At 39.6% G+C, this 23,490-nt stretch overlaps 1 protein-coding gene across 2 annotated transcripts in view; it reads right to left on the reverse strand.

Moving 5' to 3' along the window:
- The window catches only part of RORB (RAR related orphan receptor B), a 179,017-nt gene that overhangs the window by 22,888 nt on the left and 132,639 nt on the right, over nt 1-23,490 (reverse strand). For both annotated transcript variants that reach the window (XM_048504725.1, XM_048504726.1), the window contains one exon: nt 22,009-22,410. In XM_048504725.1, the coding sequence (XP_048360682.1) occupies nt 22,009-22,410 (402 nt within the window). The remainder of the gene's footprint in view (nt 1-22,008; nt 22,411-23,490) is intronic.

Below are 23,490 nucleotides of genomic sequence, written 5' to 3' on the forward strand. Positions count from 1 at the left end.
CCAGTGGAAAAAAAATTGGGAAATTTTGGAAAGTACTAAAACCCTCCTCATTTTTATTTTCTTTTGGAACAAGTGAACTGTTTATAAAGACATTTTATTCAAAATTTGCAGTGCGCACATTTTAATATAAATTTAGAATTTAAGATATATATATAGTGATTGTATATATGTGTGTGTTTTCAATATTATAAAGTTTAACTTGATATCTAAAAATGCTAGTAGGCCTACATATTGTGACTGTAAGGGTGTGTTTTTGTCAAAATAATAGTTTAAGAACATAAGAACTAGCCTGCTGGATCAGACCAGAGTCCATCTAGTCCAGCTCTCTGCTACTCGCAGTGGCCCACCAGGTGCCATTGGGAGCTCACATGCAGGAGGTGAAAGCAATGGCCTTCTGCGGCTGTTGCTCCCAAGCACCTGGACTGTTAAGGCCTTTGCAATTTCAGATCAAGAAGGATCAAGATTGGTAGCCATAAATCGAGTTCTCCATAAATCTGTCCAAGCCCCTTTTAAAGCTATCCAGGTTAGTGGCCATCACCACCTCCTGTGGCAGCATATTCCAAACACCAATCACACGTTGCGTGAAGAAGTGTTTCCTTTTATTAGTCCTAATTCTTCCCCCCAGCATTTTCAATGGATGCCCCCTGGTTCTAGTATTGTGAGAAAGAGAGAAAAATTTCTCTCTGTCCACATTTTCTACCCCATGCATAATTTTATAGACTTCAATCATATCCCCCCTCAGATGTCTCCTCTCCAAACTAAAGAGTCCCAAACGCTGCAGCCTCTCCTCATAGGGAAGGTGCTCCAGTCCCTCAATCATCCTTGTTGCCCTTCTCTGCACTTTTTCTACATCTTCAATATCCTTTTTGAGATGTGGCGACCAGAACTGAACACAGTACTCCAAGTGCGGTCGCACCATTGCTTTATATAAGGGCATGACAATCTTTGCAGTTTTATTATCAATTCCTTTCCTAATTATCCCCAGCATAGAGTTTGCCTTTTTCACAGCTGTCATGCATTGAGTTGACATTCCCATGGAACTATCAACTAAGATGCCCAAATCCCTTTCCTGGTCTGTGACTGATAGCACTGACCCTTGTAGCGTGTATGTGAAGTTTGGATTTTTGCCCCTATGTGCATCACTTTACATTTTGCTACATTGAACAGCATTTGTCATTTCTTAGCCCACTTACCTAATTTGTCAAGGTCTGCTAGGAGTTTCTTTTTTTTACGATATATCTTGTTTTCTGAATTTTGTTTCTATATTTTCCTACCTCTGAGATGGTAACATTTAGTATACATGGACTTTTATTTCAAAATTGATCCTCTTAGTATTCCCTGGTTTTCCAATTTAGAAACCAAAATAAAATTCTTAGGTTTCTCCTTGGAATTTCTTGAACCCCTATGATTACATAATCAGATTGCTTAGACAAAGAATCTTTGATATGGAACATCAAAAACTTCACCTATCACAGCCAGCCACATGCTCTCCTGAGACATTGAATTTAACCATCTCCCATGGAAAAATGGCACAATATTTTTTCAATCTTGATAATCCATCTTATCGCAGAGCATTTATGCTTGCTAGAGTTAATGCCTTTCCCTCCAAAGTGATGGCCAGATGATATCAAGGTATTCCAAATTCGGAGAGACATTGTCTGTACTCTGCTAATTCTGTGGACTCAATTCAGCATATTCTCTTAGATTGTCAATTTCATTCCACTTTACATAATACATATATAACTCCGCTTCTCAAAGCAAAAAATAGTCTGCCTATGACATATCTGGTGCCCTATCTATTAAGTGATCTCTTTTCTGAGATAACAGAAGATTGCCACCTTTTTAGCTGAAGTGATAAATGAAAGACATTAGCACTAACACATCTGTTTGAGTAGTTTTAAAGATCCAAATATTTTGCCACATAATCGAGGATTTTAGCCAAAGTGACAAATGAAAGTCGATTATTTTAACACTTCTGATCTTAATTAGTATATTTAACTATTTAAATGTTTTGTTGTGTATCTGCGGACTTGCACATATAGTATTTTAATATAAATGGGTCATTGGTTATTCCATTATTTTGTATCATCTACAGGACTATATAGTATGTAATATTTTATATAATATGCCTAATAAAGGTCATACTGTACTGTACTGTGTACATGGACTAAGGTAACATAGGGTTCAGCAGTTTGCAAATGTATTTCTTTCACTTTCAATTAGTTGATATAGTTGCAGTTTTTCATAAATAAAATTGACCTACTTTTTACATTCCATAAATATGCAAAATAATATTTGTATAATTTATATAATTTTTATTCTAAATAATGTATTATAATTTGTTAAATCAATAAAATATGTTTAGGTTTACTAGAAAAGTATTATATATTTTTCAATTTTTATCTGCTTTCCTTTATTAATTTTTTTTGAGGAAAGAAGTGAAACAAGTTGTTTTGGGGGCTCAATATTTCCAGAAATTTTGCATTTCTATTCATGGTAGTGTTGCAATTTAAACCTGGGTTCTCTAGCTTCTCATCCAATAATTGATAAAGCCTCTACATTATTATTAGCCTTAACCACTGCACAAGTGTGTTCAGTGACTACCATATTAATGTCAGCTAGCACTCAGAGAATGTGGCTTTGCAATGGGTATATCTACACAATATAATGAATGCATGCACATATTACGACAGCCATGAGAATAAGCCATAGGGAAAATAATTCAGTTGTTCTGCACAAGACATCGGCATTTGGCAACATATACAGGAGCCACCAACCTAAGTAGAGATGCTGCTGGAATTATACGTAGGTGTGGGTATAAATCCTTTTTTATAATTAGTGTCATGAGAATTATTTGTAGTCATCCCCATTTCCACAGGGATCCCACAATATAACAATGTAGCAAAAGTCACCAGCAAAAGGACTGTTTGTTTAAAACCATACTGTGATTTATTAAATTTCAAAAAGGGATCCATGCTATATTTTGTAAGGCTGGCCTAATTCATGATGAAAAATGAACTGCTGTGGAAAGTGACAATGTGTGGTTTACAGCTCTGATGTTGAAGTGGAGTTCTGTAATACTGAGTTTCAAAATAGCAACTGACCTTTTCTATTTCTGATTTCAGTAGCTTTTCTTCCTGACACCAGAGTTCCTTATTTTTAGGCTACAGCAGACTTTTCAGGATGTGTGTGTCTTCAAAAGTTATTTACAATTAAGATGTGAATTTTGCTGGAGATTTTAACAAAATACCAGAGCCACCTTGGACATTTACGGAAACTGAATATTACCAGTGAGAGATCCTAAGTTCTTATAAGAAAAAAATATTGACAGCAGTAGAAAAGTACCAAGAGTATGCAGTCTACATCCTGTGTTTTATTTCCATTTCTTAAAGCTCTCTGTTGACCCTTATTGGTTTTGTAAAAGGCCAGCTGTTCATACTTTTCAGCTCTTTCCATCTCTGTAACTCTTGGAAAGTGTGAAGGATTTTGCCAAAGATAGGTTTCTCTTAAGTGCCTGGGAATCACCTAACTACATTAGTGTCAAACACTCCCAAGCTGCAGTTCCTTAAAACCTTGAAATTGGAGTATAATTCAGAGCCAAGAAAGAGAACAAGTGCACACTGTAAGTTATGTGGAATTTCTAGTTTTCCGTCTGCCCATGTATGTGTTTTAAAGTAAAAATCAAGCAGGGACTGTGAAAGAAAATGGATGGACGGAGACTGTTTTTTCTTCTGCTTATTTTTGAGGTTAAACGTCAGATTTCCCAAGCGGCATTTCACTTGTGGGAAAGGTATGGAGAGTGAGACTCCTTATCCTTCCCACCTTATCCTTCAGAGTATGCTAAGAGGGTTGATTTTGGGTTTGCTAACAACAAGAGGGCAAAGAGTGAAATATACTCTTTCCAGCTGCCCTTTCTAGTCTGCTTGGACTTTTTAAGGTACAAAAATGTGTAGTGTACAATTTGAGCTTAGACTACTATACTGTGCAAACACTATATTTGACTCATGATTGCTTCATCTATTGTCTCATGAGTGGTATCAATTTCACTAGTCTAAGGTAATTATTTGGGAGCCCCTCTGTATCATTGCTTGTCTAGGTTTTTTTTAATATTTGCTGCAGCAAAGAATAGAATAGCAGCATTTAGTCGGATTCCGCATGTGCCAAAAACAGCACCCCAGGAACTGTAAAAATGCTATCCCTGGGGTGTTGTTCACACAGCTGCTGCCTCCATAATGAGGCTGTGCTGTGCTCCCCCCCCCCACACCAGCGAGGAAATGCTGTTTTCCTGCCTTGTTCAATGAGCGAGGCTTTTGGAAAACAACTTTGTAGGCGCCACTTTTCAGCACCTCTATTTTCCCCCACACTTACTTTCTCTTAGAGGCAGTGATGGGATTAAAATAATTTAACAACTGGTTCCGGTAGTGGGATTCAAATAATTTAACAACTGGTTGTTTACAAGTACCATTTTAACAACTGGTTCTGCCGAAGTGGTGTGAACCTGCTAAATCCCACCATTGGTCGGAGGGCAGTATGAGCATGCCTCCCTGTCCCTGCGGATGTCCGCAAGGAAAGAAGGTTAGTGTGGGGAAACAAAACAGAGGCGCCTCCGTGGGCTGCAGCCACTCTGGGGCCACTTGCACCTCAGCGTGTGAATGGCCCTGAGGCTCCACTGGCATCATATATGCCGGTGGGAAGCTGCTGTAGTGGCCCGTGTGGAATCCGCCATAGTTAGGAGCTCACTATTTGAAGCATACAATACTAATAGCAGATTTGATTTTTCAAAATTGTTTCTTCCTTTCCTCATTTTTTAAAAACTATTCAGCCAATTTTCAGCATCAACATTTGTTTTAAAATAAGAAGTCTTGAAATATGGCAATTAAATGACAAAACCTGGAAAAGAACTACAGTTTTTGTTCATTAGATTTATGGAGTAGTATCAAAATGAACTGATCATGGAATCAGTAGAGAAGGATAGGATTGGTAAATTGAAGGTGAGTACTGCACAGAGCCTTTAATTCTCATGGTAAAATGTAAAAAAAAAGCACAACAAAGGATGTTAGGAATTGTAGTTTAGTGTCTTATTGCATAGGTTTGAGGAAAATGAATACTAATCCATTTTCATTAGCTCTTAAGAATTTCATAAAGCATTCAAATTCCAAATTCAATAGCAAATCTCAACCTAAAAAACATTCTTGTTTGCTGATCAACTAATAGGGAGGCAATGTGTAGCTACCTTGAGTTACCAAGTCACATGAAAGATCCATGAAACCAAGTGTTGTGTAGAAGGCAGAGAAATATCTAGTCCTAGCATATCTCCCAACCAAATTTAAACTGTTCAAAGGATTGTGTGCTAAATACATCTCCCCAGCACCTTCCTTCTTTCGTTTGTTCCTCGTTTCCCCTGAGAGAGTCTTGCCTTCTAAGCATCCACTTCTTATGCACAGAGAACCACAGAACTTTGAAGTGTGTCTCCTAAAATACTGATAATCATCCTCAATTAAAATGAATAATGAATTTTAATTTGCCACTTACCCTTAGGATATAGATGAGTAGCTAAAAGTTCATTTCAGCTTATACCCTAACTTAAGCTCTCTTAGGGATCCGCCATGAATTAATGCAGTAGTGACTCCAATCCTTCGCTCTGTGGTGTTTGGAAGTTTTTGTATAATTTCTTTATAAAAAAATTCACTTCCCTCATTTCTAATGCAAGGACCATTTCATCAATACTGCTTTTCTATAGTGACAAAGGCAAGTTTTTGAATGCCCATCTAAAAACTGGTAATCAGGTTTGGAGAAGCTTTATGAACAAATATATATCTGAAAATGGCTATGAAGTAAAAGACCTTTCATGTGACTTGCTATACAAATGACAGGTACCACAAAATGTGGCACACTCCCCGTTTTATGAAAAGAGTACAAAATTAAATATACAGTGAAGTAATCTATTGTTATAGAACAGCAGCAGGAGGTCACACAGAGAGTACACGACCATTATAACAAAAAAAAAAGAAAATTGGCAGAGAACGTTTCCTATATACAAACAGAACTAGAACTGGAAAGTAAAACAGCTGTTGTCAAAACGCTGCATTCCAGTACTTTCTAGTATGGCATGTCATGCGGGCCAATATTCTACTCTGCATTTACAGTTGTCCATCTGCTGACCTCTGAATTAAGGCTATAATGTCATATTTTTTCCTTGCTTTCTGAATTCATAAATGGAAAACTGGGAAATGTTCATATATAGCAGTGATGGCGAACCTATGGCACAAGTGCCAGAGGTGGCACTCGGAGCCCTCTCTGTGGGCACGCGCACACAGAGTTCATCATGTGGGGGGCGGAAAATCACCCCCCCACACACACACATATCTAGGCTGGCCTGGGCCACTGAGCATGACATGCGCGCGCTGTGGTGAGCAGGGAGGACTCGGCTGGCAGGCCTGGTGCCTGTGCTCCAGGTGGCTGATGCCAGATTGCGGGGGGGGGGCATAGGAGGCAGAGATGCTAGAGAGGCACAGAGTGGTGTGCATGGGACTTGCTGGAGGCTAGAGCAGGCTGGCCCCTGTTCGAGCGGGTGGGGTGGAGGAAAAGGGAGCCAACCGGTTTTTTCTAAACTAAAACCTCAGCATTCAGGTTAAATTGCCGGGTTGGCACTTTGTGATAAATAAGTGGGGTTTGGGTTGCAATTTGGGCACTCGGTCTCAAAAAGGTTTGCCATTACTGATATATAGTATTTTGCCAAATTAGGTTAGGAAATTCCTGGAGATTTGAAAGGAGAACCTGGGGAAAGTTGGGTATGGGGACAAGTAGGGTTGCTATTTCCAGGTTGGAAAATACATGGAGAATTAGGGGTGGAACTTGAAGAAGGTGGGGTTCAAGTAGGGTCTTTAATGGAGTATAATGCCACAGAATCCACCTTCCAAAGTAGACATTTTCTTAAGTTGAAATTATTCTGTCACCTGGAGATCTGTTGTAATAGAAGGAGATCTCTAATCACTACCTGCAGGTTGGTAGGCCTAGGGAAGAGAGAGGTTTCAGCAGGTTCTAATGAAAATCAAACTTTGTAATCAGTTGTAATTCCAAGAAATCTCCAGGCTCCACCTGGAACCTGGCAACTCTAATTTTTGTAAAATCTTATTCATGTAAAAGTGGGGTCTTCAAACTTTTCAGTACAAAGGCCATTGTATATTTTATGGGCTAAAAAAATCAGTTTTATAAAATAAATGAACAAATAAAACATAAATCTTTTTTGTATTCAGTACGGGTATAATTCAGCACAAAAAAATGACAATTATAAAGAAACAATGCCGTGCTTAAATTGAGAAACGATACGTAATGAGTAAAATGTCAAACAGCAAATGCTCTGACAAAATAATCAATTACTTAACTGTAAAATCAAAAACAAGTAGCCCTTGGAAGGCCTGAGTCTTGCAAATGCTGTTGTATTTGATTATTTTTCTAATTCAATTTGTTCGGAAAAGCTGTAATTAGTAGAAGACATTGTGGTTCCATTATAAAGAAAGAACAAAAGCTGCTTTTGCACTGATGTTATTTCTCGAAGCTTTCTCACAGGACTACAGAATAAACTCCAGAAGCACCGTCACATATCAGAACTGTGTATACTCCAAAGGCAACAGAAAGCAAATACTTCATAGCGGACAGAAATATGCACATGTATAATTACAAGAAACAGGATGGACCCCCCGCCCCCCAACACAGAAATTGCACATACTGTAGAAAGACTGCATATCTTGTGTGAAATATTTCTCTAATTACCTTATGTGCATTCCTAGAATAACTCATTCTCAGCTAAACTCTTCCACAACCATAATAACTAAAACAGAAAAAAAAACCCCAACAAGATGCTTCCAGGATCACCCTTCCACACACTAACCACATTCCACCAGGAAGTGACTCAAAACTTTCAGCCTCATTGCGCTTGAAAATGCTTGGTATTAAAAGTCTGCTTATGTAACCCCTATGTTAAGAATGGGATGACCCAGAAAGGGGTGGAGTTTCAAAAGAAGCAGAAGGCTGCAGAACTCATGAAGTTGGAGGAAGCAAGGCTACCAGGCTGGGACCTTGATTGATTTTTATAAGCCTTTAACACGTTGTTTAGGGTAAACTGCAATGTTGTTGGGAACTAGTGGGAAGTGAGTTGTTTATTTTTGCTATATTGTAAATGTTAGAATTTATTGTTTCAGGGTTTTTGTGTATGTAATTGGTGACAGTTCTTTTGGGGACCTTCATCATCTTGAATCCAGTTCACCAAGTCTTCATGAGCCAACCACCAGCAGGAAGAATGGACTTGGCATTATCAGGCTGTAATTAGAAGGTCTTGGAATGAAACTTGCACAGGACCTTGGAGTGTTAAGTTAAATGTTAATGTTTGATAAGTGTCATATGTTAAAGAAAGTAAATCATTTTGTTTAAAATTTAGTTGTTGCAAACTCCTTCCAAGTTCTGCCTCACAGAACCCACAAGCAGAGGTTACACTTACTCTCTCTAGCATTTGCTCTTTGCAGTAGGGCCAGGAAAGAAGGTTTGCACTATGTTCAGAGTAAGTGATGGAACAAAAACATATTTATGTTTTGGAGATGAACTCATGCAAGACAGCAGGAAAAGGACACACCACAAGCAAATTTGCCTGCCTGCATGTGGATCTGCCTATATGTGGATGGAGGGAGAGAGCGAGGGAGAGTGTGTGTGCGGACATGATAGCCCTGCACTGAGCAGTCCCAGACAAAGCCCCAGGGGTGTAACGAGGCAGCCCTGGGCAAACTGTAGCCCTGGGCAAAACCTGAGTTGGATGCCCCCCCCCCCGCATGGGCAGCCACTCCACCACGACCAAATTGTTTTTGCACTAGGACATTGGTGCCTGCATGGGGTGCATTTTTAGACATATCAGCACCAACATTTCAGCATATCATCAGGAGACTGTCCTTATGCTACTCCCCAAGTTTGGTGAGGTTTGGTTCAAGGAGTCCAAAGTTATGGACTCCCCATCCCCCATTGTTTCCAGTGGTAGCTAATAGGAGATGGGGGCTACAGTTTTGAGGGTCCATAACTTTGCCCCCCCCCTGAACCAAACTGCACCAAACTTGGGGGGTGCCATCACCTCCAGATGATACCCTGAAATTTTGGTACCGATACATCCAAAAATGCACCCCCCTGCAGGAACATCCTAGAAATATGCCCAAGAATCTTTGTTCTGCGTTGAGTTTTCTGCATTGCTGTCAATGGGGGTTGCAGGCTGTGGGGGGCACATTTCTGAAGGCACAGTCTCAAAGCTTTCAGGATCTCATCAGGAGACTGCCCTAATTATACCCCCCAAGTTTGGTGCAGTTTGGTTCAGGGGGGCCAAAGTTATGGACCCTCAAAAACTGTAGCCCCCATCTCCTATTAGCTCCCATTGGAAACAATGGGGGATAGGGGCATCCTTTGGGAGTCCATAACTTTGGACTCCCTGAACCAAACCTCACCAAACTTGGGGGGTAGCATAAGGACAGTCTCCTGATGATACGCTGAAATTTTGGTGCCGCTAGCCTAAAACCTGCGCCCCCTGCAGGCCACAAATTGAAAACCACTAAAATACCCAAAAACGAACCCAGCATTTTGATGCCCCCCACAAGGTGATGCCCTGGGCAGCTGCCCACCTTGCCCAATGGGCATTATGCCAGTGCAAAGCCCTAGCTGGCATGCCAGTATTCCCCCTCAGGCTCTATAAAAGGAAGTTTTCTCACTTGGCACCCACTTCCCTCCTTCTTTGCCACCTCTTGACTTTTTAAGGAGGGGGGCAATGTGCATGCCAAGTGCTGGCTTCAGCTTCGACCATAAGCTGGCAAAGGCAGCCTCCTCACAGCTCAAGAAGGAAGAGCCCCCCAAAAGTGGCTGCCCACTCCTGCCACCATTTCTGCTGCTCCCTGGTCTCATCTGTTCTTCACCTTCCTATCCCTCCCAGTGGAGATGTTGGGGGAGAAGTCAGCTTGTCATAAAAAACCTTGTAGTGGGCCAGATGTGTTTGTAGTTTGTAGTAGATGTGGCCTGTAGTTTGGAGACCCCTGATGTGAAATATAATGTCAAGAAGGCTTGCAAGACATGTTGTTTGCTACTTGAATTTGACCCTTGCCTTAATGCTGGGGCATACGTTTTCTGGCCATTTCTTTACATGCATTTTGTTTAAAAAACATAAGAAATATTATAGCACTTAATAAGAGTTTAATATTAGCACTTAATATGAGCTAGCTTCAGGCTTCATTGAATGCATGTTACACAACATTCCGAATTCCGAATCATCTTCAAGGTATTGGTGTTAACCTTTAAGGCCTTATGCAGTCTGGGACCTTCGTACCTCAGGGACCGTCTAGCCCCATATGTCCCACGTTGGTCTCTGTAGATTTTGGCAGAGGCTAATTCCATTGGAGATCCCTGCCCTCTCTATGATGTGTTGGTTTTCACTAGGGGCTATTGTCAGGGCTTTTACGGCCCTGGCTCCCTGCCTGGTGGAATGTTCTTCCTCCAGTTGTCCGGGCCCTCAAGGGACCTAAATGAATTCCACAGGGCCTGTAAGACCGAGTTATTCTGCCGGGCTTTTGGGGAGGCCGGCTGCTGATAGGTGCCCATTAACAACTGAGATCCGCTGTTCCCCTCTCAGAGTTAGAGGAGTTAATGGTTGAATGCCATTTGTTTTAAATATTTATGGATTTGGAGAGCTGCATTTTAACTGGTATTAATTTTTAGCATTTTATCCTGTTTATCCACTTGCCTGTAATTATGTTGTAAACCGCCCTGAGCCCTGAGGGGGAGGGCGGTATAAAAGTGGAACAAACAAACAAACAAACATAGAATTAGGAACAGAAAGGCGTTCTTTAGGGACATAAATAATTGGTGACCTGTCATGTTGCCATGATTTCCTCATACATTTATGGGTTTGGAATCAATCCAATATCAGCTTGGGAAGATTTGACAGGGATTGAGAAACAAATGAGATAATTATTCTGAATTAAATTTTCCATTTCGCTAAGAGAATTTGCAACAAAACTTGGAGTTCTTTGTATCACTTTGAAAAACTAGACAGGAAGATCTCTTGGTGATATCTGGAGATCTCTTGGAATTACCACAGAGATTGGTTTCCCTGGAGAAAATGGCTACTTTGAAGGGTGGACTGTATGGTGTTATACCCCCTGATGACCCTCCCCTGCACCAACTCTGCTCCTCACAGGCTCCACCCCCAAATCTACAGGAATTTTCCAACCTAGAGTTAACAATCCTTTTACCAAATATTTGAAATGAAATTGCAGGGAAAGAAACTCAAATAGTTTCAACAATTTTACATCACTTTGCTACATCACATAACTATATGAACAAGGGGTCAATTCCCCATTCTTACAGTATCCATCATATAATTAAGCCAACATGATTCCTATTTGGGTTTTTAAACAGTCGTCTTTGTCTAATCTAACTTTGAACAACACTCTTTTTGTCATTCCAAGGACTCATAGTGCAAGATGTTGATAGAGTTCCAGCTTTAGTGTTTTCATTCCCTTGTTACTTGCAATATTAGCATTTATCAGATTTAAAGATTTATTTGCTTGTGAACTGAGTTCTGTGGCCAGAGATTTTGTTCAGCTTCTATTGCTTCTTTTGACCTTTAATGAACATTCTAGATACTTTATCCTGTAGCTCACTGAGAAATGAACTTTTCATGTTGTTAGACATGCAAGTCACAAGGTCACAGCAAGAAGGAAACTATAAAGTAGAATTTTGTGCCTTTAGGTAGGAACATTTCTGATGCATGCAGTTATTTTCTTGGGTTTTCACATCTACTGGATTTTTTGAAATCTGTAATACTTTGAATCTGCAACAATCTGAATCTGTAACAATTCAAATTTTTAATTGTTTCTTCGGAATTTTACCCTGAGAAATGATTTGTTCAGATTTGTTGGGTAGTCTTTTGTGATAGTGTTGCAGAATATGTTAATTATGGGGTAGGATGGGATGGCCTTGTAATCATTTTTGTTTTGTCTATCTGACACAGAAGGTATCCTTTGAAAGCTGGGTGCTGTTTATCTCTATTAGATCTTATATGAAGGCAAGTATTATATAGAACACTCACATAGTATGTACTTACTTAATTGCATTATACCATGCCTTTCTCACCAATAGAAACCAACAGTGGCTTATGTCTGTTTCCTGCTCTCTGTGTTTCTCACAAAAACCCTACTGGGTAAGTTAGGCTGAAGGTGTATGATTGGTCCAAGATCACCAGCAAGCTTCTGAAGAAAGAGTGGGGATTTGAACCTAGGCATTCTAAATCCTTGTCTGACACTCTTAACCACTGTACTAAACAGGTTCTCCAAACATTGTGAAAAGTAGTTATCAATATTAAATATTATCATTATTGGTCTTCTCCACACAAGCTGCCTACAAAAGCCACCATATAATACATTTTTCTTTGAATTCTCCATGTTTTCCTCCATTTGGTTTTCCTTTCATTTTTCCTCCACTGTTTTCCAGAGCACTTTTACCACAATGTTTTTTTATCCACTTCTGAGCCAGCTTCCCTTGAGCACGCTATCACATTGAAACAGTCTTCATTTCTTCCTCCCATCAAAGACCTGGCCTTTATCCAAGCCCTCATGTAGTCACCCAAGCTCCCCTTCAGCCATTTTCTTCTCCCCCTTGCCCCCTTTCGAAAGAAATTTAAGAATGTCTGAGTCATCTCAAATTAGCAATGTAATTCTAAGACAAAGATAAGAACCAGGGGCAATTCCCCTAAATCCCAAAACATTATGCAGTCATGGCTACAGGGAAATGTATTTGGTATCAAGCCAGAGAAACATGATTTTGGCTACATTCCCATTATTACTCTATGTAGACAATGCTAGATCACTGATGGGTCAGCATACATCACTATAGGCATTTCAGAATTATTGCATCAGGGACAGCATGGTGATAAATTGTGAAAAATGTAAATTGATGATCATATTGAGATCTTCTTGGCCCAAGCAGCTCTCCTGGAAGTTGAATAATCAGCCAGTTGAGCACATGTCCTAGTTTCACTATATAGATCAGGGGTCTTCAAACTATGGCCCTCCAGATGTTCATAGACTACAAGTCCCATGAGCCCTACTACTTGGCCATGCTGGCAGGGGCTGATGGGAATTGTAGTCCATGAACATCTGGAGGGCCACAGTTTGAAGACCTGATATAGATATTATTTTTCAAGCTTCTCTCTCAGGAAAAGTCCATAGAGAGTGTGCTCTCCTATTAGTGATCAGCTCTTTGGCAGTTCTTCGTTGCACTTTTTCTCAGCTGAGGGTCAGCATGTCCATTAGCAATTCAGGTCTCTAGAACTTTTATATGGTATGGCTATTTGGATTATACTGGAGTGGATAGTTCAATTGGTCAATTTTTTGAGATTCTTCAGAAAATCAATGGAGCTCCTCATTGTGTTGCTTCTGTGGTTCTCGGGTTGGAACTGGGCTTTGAATCAGAGGAATGCCAAGCTTGGAAGCTTTCTTTTCAATTTTATTTGAAAGTTTTATTTTCTGAAATTATTAATAATTTCCTTTTTTTCTATGTTTGTTATATGCATTGGTGGTCCAATCATGAATCCAAACTTTTTTTTAGGATTGTCCCCTTTGTTCTTCCTGTCTATTAGCTGACAGGCTGTTAGACTATCCCGAAACAGAGCTCTGGAGGAACTAGACCATCACTTGGCTCTTGGCAGTGCTCAAAGACTATTCTACATACTGTTTTTTGGTACTGTGCCTCTCTTACTATTTTATTTCATCTTTATCAGTGTTTGTTCCAAAATATTGGAGTGCTTTTCTTCTGGTGAGTAGATTCTGGGTAGTACCCTGATTAGAAAGATTAGGTGCAAGTGGGTCTGGGGCACTTGAAACTTTGTCCCATATCTTCTTCAATTATGTGCTGACTGAGAGATCTGTGGAGACAACTGGGGATAGTCTTCAAGGTTTTTCTTGTTTCCATGCCATTCTTGCTCATTGATTCCAATCCACGTATTACTTTGGCTGTCACTAAATTTTTGGCAGCAGTGGCTTCTATGCAGGAATGGAAATAGACAGTAGTATTTGTAAGAATGGTTCTGTCCAAGGCTTTCCTACAGGAATCAGGCTGTGCCCTCTATACATTGTTAAATAATTACGTTGTTTGCATTTCAAAACATCTCTGGATGGCACAGCCTAATTCCTTTAGTAAGGTAGTCTCACTACTCTTATATTGCTTAAAATTGTCTTTTGAAGGCATTCATATTTAGGATTATTTATCCATTGAGTTTTGAATCTTGAATTGTCTAGATTTCCCCATTTCTGCTCAGTACCTTTTGTTAGATCAAAAAAGATGCTTTGGTCATTATATTAAACCTAAGCTGTGTTTTTGTATACAAAAACTAAAAGACTCCTAGACTCCAGTGTCTGGGATTTGCTCATGTGGAGAAGGCTATGTAGCTATACCATTGCAAGGGTCTTCTTTCAGGTTACAAAGGCAATAATATTGTATCTCGACAAACTGTCAAGCCTGAAGAAAGAAAACTTGTTCTTAATATAGTCAACAATTAACTGGAACATCTGAAATCAAAGATAGCTCTGAATCAGGGGAGTGAGGGGAAATCGCACCCGGGGAGTGCGTGCACCCTGCGCCCCTGCCGCAGCATCATCTGACCCAGAACGCCCCCGGAACATCACACCCCCTCAATGTACTGGCCACTGCTCCGCCCGGGGCATCGTACGCCCCCCTATTTCATGGGCGCAACCCCACTGCTCTGAATAATATCAAATAAATTTTACTGATATTAAATCTAAACCATCAAATAAAGATATATTAGAAAATACAAGGATTAATAAATGCTATGGATTGTTAAAAGCTGTTCATAAAAACACTATTTATTTTTGCTGTCTTGAGAAATATGTGTATGATATATGTAAGAAGAAGAAGAAGAAGAAGAGTTTGGATTTATATCCTCCCTTCCTCTCCTGCAGGAGACTCAAAGGGGCTTACAATCTCCTTGCCCTTCCCCCCTCACAACAAACACCCTGTGAGGTGGGTGGGGCTGAGAGAGCTCCGAGAAGCTGTGACTAGCCCAAGGTCACCCAGCTGGCATGTGTGGGAGTGTACAGGCTAATCTGAATTCCCCAGATAAGCCTCCACCGCTCAGGCGGCAGAGCTGGGAATCAAACCTGGCTCCTCCAGATTAGATACACGAGCTCTTAACCTCCATCTTTGTTACCATCTGCTTGACCCCCTTCCCTACCCTTTGGATTATTCTCATAATTAAAAATATATTGTTAGCTATAATGTTTTTCTTTTTAATTTTACACTGCAATCCTTTTCAGCTTACATTGTGCGAAGAAAGGCAGGTTAAAACATTCAAATAGACAAATAAAATATAAATATTGCTGCAGAAACATGTATCCCTCCCATAAAAGGCTAAGATGATGGAGGCTGGTTCGCTTGGGTTTGCCTTACACCAGGGGTCTGCAACCTGCAGCTCTCCAGATGTTCATGGACTACAATTGGCCATGCTGGCAGGTGTTGATGGGATTTGTAGTCCATGAACATCTGGAGAGCTGCAGGTTGCAGACCCCTGGCTTACACTTTTTGCATATCCATTCTTATTACAGTAGTGGATAGGGTTGCCAGGTCTCCCTTGGTCACTTCAAGGGGAGGGGACAATTTCCAAATCCAGGTTGGGAAACTCTTGGAAATTTAGTCTGGGGAGTACAGGGACCTTAGTGGGATACAATGCCATAAAGTCCATCCCCCAAATATCCATTTTCTCCAGGACTGATCTCTGTAGTTTGGAGATCAGCTGTAATTCCGCGGGATCTTTAGATCCCATCTGGAGTTTGGCATCCATAATAGATGCACGAATCTATTTGGCAGCCATACTAGATCATGGATAATTATCCTGACTGCTTCCTAGAAATACTTTCAAATGAAAATAACCTCCTACCCAAACTTTTGCACTTAAAATTAAGCAGTATAAACCAGAAAAAACCCTTCAGATGATTTCTTCCTGCCCCATGAACATTCAAGCATTGCTTTAAACAGAAAGCATGCTATTTGAAAGGCTTTGGCGCTTGTGTGGATTGATTAAAACTCCATTAGGGACAGTTCCAAGGGCCATCATTCATCAGCTTGGTGGTGACTTTATTAGATGGCCCATGTTTTGATATATAAACTGGATCAATTTATAACAGGGAAGCCCAAGTAAAGGAACTTTGAGGGCCAGTTTGATGTTTTCACTCATGAGGGCTGTGATGACAGAGAAAAGTAATCTATGTTACAATTTTAGATTTGTGTTTTCTTTTTAACACATTCGTTCTTAAAACTCTTTTCCTCTTAATCGCAAACCACACAGTCATTTGTCTTTGTGCATCATGATAACTCCGTACCTTTTATCTTTTCACCTGCTTTGTGCTTCTCCCCCCCCCCCCCCGCCACCACCATGAGGTATTCACTATACTCCCTACCCTCAAGAGATGTAAAATTTCTGGCAATATTAACACCACAGGAGGAAATGAAGGATGGAAGGAATGAGAATTTTTGAAAAAAGTGAATTATATGCAACAATTATTTTCTTATTAAACCTATGCTGCATTAAAAGTTCAACAGTAAATGCTTTTAGGTTAAGTGAACACTTCTATCCCAGGTAACTAGGAGAGCTTCATGACAGATGAACCCAGGTCATCCAGATCCTATTCAAACAGTCTAACCACTACAGAGATGACAGGGTTTTTTGACAGATATTGTAAATCTCCTTTGGGGGATGTATAGCAGCACACAATTTTATAACAAATTCCATAATGATTGCATTACTTCCCACATTAACATTGTAATCTGTGCTGTTATTCTTTTGCTTTCAACTGAAATGGACAGATATATATTTTTTTAAATCAGAAAAAGCCAAAGAACAAGAACAGATCCAAGAATGGGCTGTGGAGCAGACTTCCCCATACCCTGGTCCTTTGGATTATACTGTGTTTTTACTAAATTCAAAACCTTTCTCCTGAATAGTTATACAGTTTTTTATTTCTTCTATAGAAATTTAAAAGTATGCATTTAAATTTTCCCACAGTTAGTTCTGATATTGCCCATTTTTATTTGGATGAAATGTTGGAATAGGTTTTCATACCAAGTTTTTATAATATGACAAAGACTTGAAATAACCTATCGTAATTGGCTGAACAACCACAAAAAACCCGAATTGGCTGATTTAAAAAACCCTTTAATTGACTTACTGACATTGACACTAGTGCTATCCTTCCAACAAGATCTCTGCACAGTCTTCTCTTTATTATTTTATTTCCTTGCAAGACTTTCTATACCCTGAATGATACAGCTGAAATAGTTCAGTTTTTTAAATAAAACTCTGAACCCTCTGACTTGCCATTTGGCTAAAATAATAATGATTGGAACTTTTAGATGCTCATTAAATAAATAATACCTAAATAGCTTCTGCCCTGACCTGGATAGACTAGGCTAGGACAATCTAAGAAACTATGTAGGGTCACCCCTGGTAATATTCTGTTCCACAAAAAGATGATAGTAGTATTGCATATTCCTCTGCCACAAAACAAAGCATGCTGGACCTTCTTTGTTGTAGAATGTTCTGCTTGGGTCCTAGTGCCTATGTAGCCCTGATATACCATTCAATTAACTATAAATGCTCTTGTATCAAAGTACCACATTCATAAATGCACAAAATAATGGTTTTGATAAAGGCAAAACGTAAAAATGAATGATAATTCTCATATTCATTCAGGACTATATTCTAATGCAAAAGCACACAATTTTCTTAAGCGCTGCACCTCAACTGACCGTACGATCATCTTTGTGGAACAGAGTAAAGCATTTGAATGGGAGATCACCAATGAATACCAGGATTACTGCACAGAGGAAGGCCATGGCGAACCACCTCTGAATGTCTCTTGCCTTGAAAACTCAATACAATTATGACTTGTTGGCTGTGACTTGGCAGCAAGCAAAACAAAACCCTTCTATATAGGACGCAGATTATGGCAATAGTTGAATTACTCACTAGATGGCAACATTGATCCATATAAATATAGTTGAGTGGAATTAAAAAGCATCTTAGAAATTAGTTGCAGGTAAAGACAAACAAGACATTGGAACAAGGTATATGTGGAACAGAGATCTATTAAAAAGTTTATTTAAATTAGACATTTGGAAATAAATCTAAAACAGTGGCCTGAATGTTTATGGACTTTCCTACTTTCTTCCAATGTGGTAAAATTTTACAAGAATGCATTTTAAAAGTTTACGGAGTGAATTTTAATTTTGTACTTTTGGGCAGATAGAAAACGAAACGTTTTTAGAGGTAACTGTACAATACATAGTGAAGCAACCCAATTTTCAGGACAGCTCCTTCATTGGGTAGGTCAGGCAAGGTTGTGGACCCTACGTGAATGGCTGAATGGCATGCCGATATAAAAAGGGGCATGGTTCTCCCAGGGAAATTTTGGGAAGAAGAGCTCTGAGAATAGACGATTATGTATTTCACTAGGTTCCAGCAACAGTTCTCAGGCTACATTGAAGGGAAGCACAGCAATTTAATTCCAAATGAAATCAATATGTAAGTGTGTATATGTTGTAAAGGTAGTGAAATCCTAATTCATACCAAATATACTGCAGTTTTTGGGAAAATTTCTAGTATCTTTAGGCCACAAAGAAATTCTCCATAATAAATAGGAAGCTGTAAAAAAATGGCACCTGCTAAACTTTCCTTTGTTGTAGAGTTATTCAAGGCACAAGTTGCCTATTTACTCCAGAGCTAGAGATATCTCATATATATTAAAACAAGATTAAAACGAGCAGTGGCATAATGGTTAAGAGCAAGTGTACTCTAATCTGGAGAACTGAGTTTGATTTCCAGTTGCCACTTGAGCTGTAAAGGTTTATCTGGGGAACTAGATTAGATCAAATAGACCAAAAAGTGGGAAGACCAATACAATTTTGCCCTCTGACACAATTTTTATCAAAATTGGGGGTTCTTCTGAGACTCACCAGCAGTTAAGCTGCAAATTTGGTTCATCTACCTTTTAAAAGCTGCCCTCTAAAGGCATTCCTCCCCTCCCCCCCCCCATCAGCTATAGTGGGAAATATTTTCTCTTTGAGATTTCCAGTCTGACAAAGATTCATTACTGACTGTGGGAAAACTTTGTGAGGCTCTCAGAGGGCCGTGTAGCAGCTAGTGACTCTCAGAAAAACCCTTGAGTTTGATAATTTTATTGGCTTTTGTTTTTCCTCCATTTGGGCAGCCTATAAAAATCCATGTCAAACTTTACCAAACTAAGGAGAACCAGCAGCTGTGCTGCAAATTTGGTGCCTCTAACTTATAAAACTGCCCATCCTCACAGCCCCTCAAAGATTCCCTGCAGAATATACTGGAGCAGAAAATTTTTCGGTACATAAAAAAAGTCAACTCCAAAAAATGGCATTTTTTGTATGCAAATGCATAGTTCTCTCTGAGATTTGGATTCTACAACAATTTTTATTCCCCCAAAGAGAATTAGGTGTTAGGGAGAAAATTACAGTGTAAGAACTTTTCTGACAACTACTTTCCTACGAGCATTTTTTTTTCTAACAGAAGCACATTCAGTCAGACTTTTTATCTTCTATGCACAATGGTCTCAGTTTTCACACACTTATGAGGTGCTAGAAAGATGGCAATGTTTGAGTTTACTAAGCTCCCTGTTTACAGCTTCTAAATGTGAAGTATTTCTTGCATTCATGAAGCAATTGCTTCATGTTCTGACCATAGGCATAGGAGAAAGAAAACAACTAGAATTTCAGTCCTGTTCTGTACAGTAGCTTTGTTTGCACAAAAATATAGGTTTATAAGCGTAACTATAGTTATATATTTTGCATTGTTCAATGCTTACTGATGCATATATAGAAGTGACCAAGTGGTAAATTGTTTCCTGCAGTGAACATTTGCACACATTGGCTTACTGAATTAGATCTCATTGTTTTTTTTTACTTCAACATGTGCCTTTTCATTCCCTGACATAGTCAATTCCCTGGAGAAGGTAAAATCTACCTTTGCACAGGACATAGGCTTGTCAGTGGTAGCACCATGGTTGTAGAATTATCTCACTGGCCAGTGTGCATTACATCTTTTTAAAAAACTATAAAAATTTGTTATGTTGTCAGGAGAATATGTATTTGTTTAGGCATTTATATTTGCTTTTGTTATGAAACTTTAGATGGGTTTAGATTTATATTGCAATACATGCTCTATCTTCAGCTATTTAAAAAAATGTGGTTAAGGAATTTTTCTGAACAATAAATATGCATTCTTTCGCAGAGTACTCCATCTCCATTGCAGAGTACTCCAACAATAAATATGCATTCTTTTGCAGAAACTCCATCTCAAGCCTTCAATAGACTTAAAAATTACTAAACTTATTCTTTTTAAAGCATACATTCTTAGATTGTGGAGTGGGATGCCTGGAGCAGGCCACAAAGTTCCAAGAAAGAAGAGGCTCCTATGGCAGGAAGACCATCTTTCATGCATCAGCCCAGAATCATGTGGATTGAAGGTACTCTAAGTAATGTATACTGCTATATACAGTCTTTCTGTCTGCATTTTGAATGTACTCTTGATTTGTACTTCATAAATGTCTGGTAACGCTCTAGAGCCTATTTTAAATGCCTAATAAAGGTGGTTGTTGTTGTTGATTGAAGGTGCCAGGTAAAGGAGCATCTCGGCCCACAGTCCATGTAAGAAGATGGCTGCTTTGTTTCAAATGATGTTTCTGTATGCATAATTTTCAGAGGGTTGAAAATTTCTTGACACATTCCCATATTTTAGAATCTTCAAACACTACATACAAAATATGTCGGAGAGCTCTCTTTTTCATTAAAGGTCAAGAAAATAGGAGAAGGATTACTTAATACCCACCACCTCTGTGCTAACTTTTCAAAATAAAATTTCCCTGTCCAAGTCTGCAGTTAGCTTTGTGGGCTGGGGGTGGGGGGGTGGGGGGAGACAATGATACTCTGGCTGCCTCTCCTGTCATTGCCAGAGATGGTTGCAGCTTGAGCTAGGGTATATATTTACACTAGGCAAATGACAGAAAGAGACATGGCCTGATGCTGCTTCCCCAATCTTCAAAACAGCTTCATAGGATTGTTAAGTAGTAAAAAGAAAACAGGTGATCCTAATACTGCCTGATCTTGCACACCACATCTGGTTGAGTCCTCACCTGAAAAACTGCTGGTATTTATGGATTTGGAAGGCCAGAGGATAAAGTAAGTCTGTTAAGTGAAAAAGTTAGAGAAACTTTGTCACAGAATATCAACATACTGGCTGAAAGAAAAAACCATTGATGATTGACTGCTTATTGTAGTTAGAAACTTCATCTTACTGCAAACGTAACAGGACGTTATTTACTATATGGGGCAACTGGTTATGTTGTCCATTATATGAGTCACAGCTGAAAAAGTGCATTGCAACACATGTATCCATATCTTCAAAGTTTACATGACAGTATGACCCCATCTATTTCAGATCGAGAGCAATTTTGTTCCTATAAAGCCAGAATGATCAATGCAAGATCACACAGTGCAGTTGTGTACTGTAATTATATTCAAGTTAGTTCTCTTAACAATCCACCTTCAGATCTCTTTGTTGACAAGCATGTGTATAGTTGTCAAAAAGATCATTAAACCCTTCTGTTAATGAGCTCGTTTGATACACGCTCCCTATTTTGTAATTATCACTTGATTTATTCATCAGTAGTGTTGGCATTGCAGCTTTATAATCAGATCATGAATTGTTCTATTTAAGAAATGTAAACATTTTGGAATTCTGGCAACAGAACCCACAACAAACTCAGCCCAGACCAATAATTTCCCAGTGGAACTTAGCAGTTCCACATATGCTGAAATAGAAATATAATTATATATACATGTCATTATTACAAAAGATAAACTGAATGTTAAATACAGGTTTTGTCTTACCTATTTCTGCCATAGTTATCCCTGGAGCTAATTGCCCATTGTTGCAAGAGCTATAGGTAAACAAGTTTGGTACAGAAGTGAGGTCATAGATAGGTTCCTGTTTGATCTGCTTGATTCCAGTCATGTCTAAGCCAGATTGATCTGGGGAGGGCTGTGCAGAATCCACATTGTAATAACCCTCAGACTTGGGCAGATCAATGACATGCCCATTGGAATAAGTGCCACCAGTTTCATTGTTCAGGTTGCTCAGGCCATTGCTGATGCTGTTACTGTAGACACGGGCGAGGGCTTCAGCTTCGCCGCTCTGCTGCTGCCGTTGCTCCTGCAGTCGCTGTTGATGCTTCTGTACCTCAGCATATAGACTGTCCCTCTGCTTTTTGGACATTCTTCCAAATTTTACAGCTGAAACAAATCAAAGACGAAAGCCAGAACTAATTGTTGTATTTTATTATCAATCAGCTCTAAAAACAACATTTAGCCTGCAGAGTACTTCAAAGTAATTAACTCATTCATCCTTTCAACAATTCTGTCAGGCAGCTTGTTGATTTTCTTATTGTAGAGGGGGAGAAACTAAGGCTCAGAGAAAATGACCTGCCCAAGACTGCCAGAGAATTTGTGCCTGAACAAAGCTTACACTCAGCTGAAATGTATTGGTGTTCCTTCCATATATATTCCCTGCCTTTAACAGCTGTGGAATAGGCAGTTTTCCATTACTATCTCAATATAGGAAGATGCTTCTACCTAGGATTGCCTACCTCCTGGTGAGGCATGGAGATATCCTAGAATTACAACTGATCTCCAGACTATAGGCATCAATTGTTCTGGAGAACATGGCCCTTTCTGCACAGGCAACACGAACAGGTTAAATGAATCCGTGTTGCCTGTCTTGCTGTTCACATGGCAGGTATAGGTGCCATCCAGGATCACTGGGAGCCTGGCGACAGGATGCAGGGTGTTTTGTACAGGCAATGCTTTGTTTCCCTGTGAAACAGGTGTCCGAGAATCCCCCACTCAAGAATCCCTCCACCTGAGAATCCCCCACAAACATACCAGCAAAAAATGGTGGCCACCTAGAGCATCCACTTTAATGGCAGCTGCCTACAGAATCTACCATAATGCTGGACATTTTTATTTGCTGTAGTTCACACAGGCAAGTAGGAAGAGTGTGAAACCTAGGTTAAAGGGGGAAAGTTGTTAATTTAACAACTTTCATTTAACCCATGATCAGCAAAATAAAATGGGTTAGAAGCATTTGGGGGCAAGTTCTGGCAGAACTTTTCTCCCATCATGCTTTTTTCACACTCCTTAATCCATTATATTTTGCTTGTGTCGAATCCCCCTAAGACAGTGTTGGAGGGTAAACCCTATGGTATTAAACTCCTGCTGAATTACCTCCTGTCCCCAACTCAGGCTTCACTCCCAAATCTCCAAGGCGGTTTCCGCACAGGGAAACAACAGCACTCCAGGGACAGGAAAAAAAGG

The sequence above is a fragment of the Sphaerodactylus townsendi genome, linkage group LG07 (genome assembly GCF_021028975.2).
Source record: "Sphaerodactylus townsendi isolate TG3544 linkage group LG07, MPM_Stown_v2.3, whole genome shotgun sequence".
Classification (NCBI taxonomy): Eukaryota; Metazoa; Chordata; class Lepidosauria; order Squamata; family Sphaerodactylidae; genus Sphaerodactylus; species Sphaerodactylus townsendi.